The following is a 3,328-nucleotide window of genomic DNA, read 5'->3' as shown; positions in this document are numbered from 1 at the left end:
TGGAGCACATGATTTATGAGGAGAGGCTGAGGGAGCTGGTCTTGTTTGGTTTAGAGAAGAGAAGACTGAAGGGGGGGAATTTACTAGCAGCCTTCAAACTACCTGAAGGAGGGTTTGAAATAGGATAGAGCTAAACTGTTTACAGTGGTGGCAGATGACAGAACAAGGAGCAATGGTCTCAAGTTGCAGAAAGGGAAGTTTAGGTTAGATACTATAGTATAAGGCAACTGAAGTAGATAGATATTTGTAATGGTTAATATATAATTTACTCAAACTCTTCAGTTTTTGGTGTTTTTGATCAACTAAATCTCCAACTGTTTTGTAAGTTTTCTTTTAAATTTCAAATTACAGGTTCCCGACTAGCTCTGGCAAGACTACTCTCAGGTGAGTGTCTCATGTAGACAGATTACCTTACATTATCTAATAACATTGACCCAGTAAAACCACTTTTTTTTGGACCTCTTAAGGTTTTAATATTGGGTCCCTTGTTCCCTATTAAGGTGCTACATAAATTGTTCACCTCTGCTTCTGTTAGTCCTTTAAATTAATATTCCAAATTAATTTCTTCTCATTTCTGATCCATTCCACGCCTTTCTTTACTGGCCATCTTGCAGCTATTGATAAGTTGTTAAACATCCCAGAAAATGTTCACCAGCCCAGCTGCTAAATGTTGCTATTGCCTGGAGCTGTGGTTCTCAAACTTCTGGGTTCATTACCCCTGTTTCAGCTTGTTCTTTTGTTGTTTTGTTCTGGAAAATTCAGAAAGCAGCACTTTACATTACTACAACCACATACTCATCTCTCCCACAACCCAAGGGATATTGTAGAGTTATGCTTCATGTTTTCCTTCTTCCTATACCTGCTTCTATATTTCTCTTTCCAATTCTTCCTCTAATACACTATCTGAAAGATTGCTTTGTATACCCATTTGATGCACCCTGGGTCTAGAGGGCAAGCACTTAGTTAAAAATATGCTGATGAAATCAAGCTGTCATGATGCTAGGTAGGGAAGACGTGGTTTTGTACGGAGTATGTGAAACCCGGTCAGGACCCTTGTGTTTCTGTTCTCAGCTGTTGCTGATGTTAGGCAGTCTATTTAGTCTTTCTCTGCCCTTGTTAATGTGCTTGAAAAAAAGGACATAATACTTTGAGGGCTTAAAGTTTTTAAAAAGCACTTTGAGAACTTAGTGAAGAGACTGTAAGGACAAGAAAGCACAAAAAACCATAGAGATGTGTGTTTCCAAGGCAATTTCCACATTCTCAAAATGAAGGAAAACCAAACAGTCTTGAACCTTTTGACATGTTTAGTAAATTCAGACAATGAGGTCTGTAAAGCTCTGGGCTATTTCCAGCATTTTTTTGTCTTTTGGTGGACAAGTGCCAAGCTGAAGTCCATCCAGATCAACTTAAACGACCTACTAAACTTCACATTAATAGATGGGAAAGACTGTACTTGACATTTACAAGAACAAGGAGCCTAGCTCGTGAGTCCTGAATCATCAGTATAATGATTCTCAGGTTACATAATTGTCTCATATGAAACTTTTACATTTGAAAACCTAACCTGAAAAAGCAGCAGTAACACTCCCCAAAGCAAATAAAGCAGGAGCCTGTATAAAAGCATGCATCTCTCCCTTATTTATCCTAATACTGTCTTCTTTCAGAAGTCTGTGGATTACACCAGTGAAGGAAGACTGGTCCCAAAGTGAGGAGAAAGGTTGACTCCTTTGGACAAAAGTCCATCTCATTTATGTGTTGGCAGGGTGTCAGCGTCTGTTGCATGTGGCTTTGTGGAAGTTAGGGGATGTCTGAGCAAGTGTGGAAATGGGGATTCCCTCTGAGTGTGCCCAAATCATTCTCCGCTACCAGCGAAGTTGAGCTTCCAAGTTACCTCACTGTGTCAAGGCTGTTGTTGACTCTGATCAGAAGTGTGCACTTCTGATGCAGCATGTTTGGTTAACAGCAGAGTCTTTTTTTATTTATCAGTGGTTTATAGTAGTGGCAGACTAATTTGCTTAGTTGTGCAAGTTGTTTAAAGAAGCTTTGCACTTTCATTAAGCAGTCTAATTGGGAGGAAGAGTGTGTTGTGCAGTAGTATGCAAGGTGTTTCCTAGCAATATCATAACTGCAGCTTTGGTAACATGCATTTCTCTTGTCATTTCTCAGATGCTTGGTATTTATAGTGTTTAGGTCTTTAGATTCTCTTCTCAAGACGATTTTTTTTTTTGGCATAGGAGGTTGGGGAGAACAGAACCAGTTGAAATATGTACTGTTTCTTTTCTCCCTCTTGAGTCTCTAGGCAATGATTTACGAGAGGGGTGAATAAATAGAATTTGGCCCTGGGTTATAAGTTTCATGATGCTTTCAGCTTTTTGTTTTGGAGAACTAGAAAACCTGCATTGGCCAGGAAGCAGCTTGTTTTGTAGTTAAAGGGTCTTGAAAGCTTTAACTACAGCAATCCCCCACTCATACTTCTGTCCCCTTGTAGTGCTGTTTCCTTCCTCCCTGTGTAAAAATGAATGCTGTTAGGGTAATGTTGGAGTGAGGTGGTAGCTGTGGTATCACCCACAAAAATCCTGGCCTCTCGCATACGGTTAGGAATATATTTCATTTACTTGAAGGACATGCACTGAATATGTTTGACTTCCTTGTGCTTTACTGTAACCTGGAGGAGGGGAAACAGGAATCTAAGAAAATTTGACACTTTACTTCTTGACAAAAAATGTAGACATTTAGGAAATAGCTGAAATTCCCTGGAAACCCACTGAATGAAGCCATAGCTGTTTTGCAGAAAGGTGTGAAGGATATGTGGTTTTTCTCTCTTCCCCCTCAAACCTCCATTATATCCTAATATAGTTGAATGGGTGCACTTTGTATACGCTGTGCTTAATTATCTTGTCCATAAGCAGTTGCACTTGCCTTTGCTAATGTTAAATATTCTTCAAGGTAGCAGGAGAGTTTAGTTCTATTTCTGACAGTTCACTGCCCTGGCCTCTGCAGCAAGGGGCTGAAGTTCCCTGCGGCAGTCTGGCTTCTGTGACCTTCTAGTAGGCTGTCATTCACACATGGCTCCTGATTTTGCTTCTAGAGATTAGCCTGTCCATGTTGCATGGTGGCTTTGCTTTAGAAGCTGTCCCCAGAGCAAGTATTCAGTTCCTTATTGCTCTGCTAGACTTGTATTAAAAAAACAAATGAACAGACTTTGAGTCTGTGGAGCTGATTTTTAAATCTTTGGTGTTTTTGACTGTAGGCTGGTGGCTAGCGGTTTCACAGATTTCACAGATATCAGGGCTGGAAGGGACCTCGGAAGATTGAGTCCAGCCCCTTG

At 40.3% G+C, this 3,328-nt stretch overlaps 1 protein-coding gene across 1 annotated transcript in view; it reads left to right on the top strand.

The window, feature by feature from the left end:
* The window catches only part of DGCR2 (DiGeorge syndrome critical region gene 2), a gene marked incomplete at its 5' end in the record, with an annotated part of 99,628 nt that overhangs the window by 35,727 nt on the left and 60,573 nt on the right, over nucleotides 1-3,328 (top strand). The window contains one exon of the mRNA XM_019506639.1: nucleotides 352-384. Coding sequence (XP_019362184.1) covers nucleotides 352-384 — 33 coding nt within the window. The remainder of the gene's footprint in view (nucleotides 1-351; nucleotides 385-3,328) is intronic.

Source organism: Gavialis gangeticus, unplaced genomic scaffold, assembly GCF_001723915.1.
Source record: "Gavialis gangeticus isolate Ggan-Ray unplaced genomic scaffold, GavGan_comp1, whole genome shotgun sequence".
NCBI classification, from domain to species: Eukaryota; Metazoa; Chordata; order Crocodylia; family Gavialidae; genus Gavialis; species Gavialis gangeticus.
Note: the sequence above shows the minus strand (reverse complement) of the source record. Positions and strands in the feature narration are given on the sequence as shown.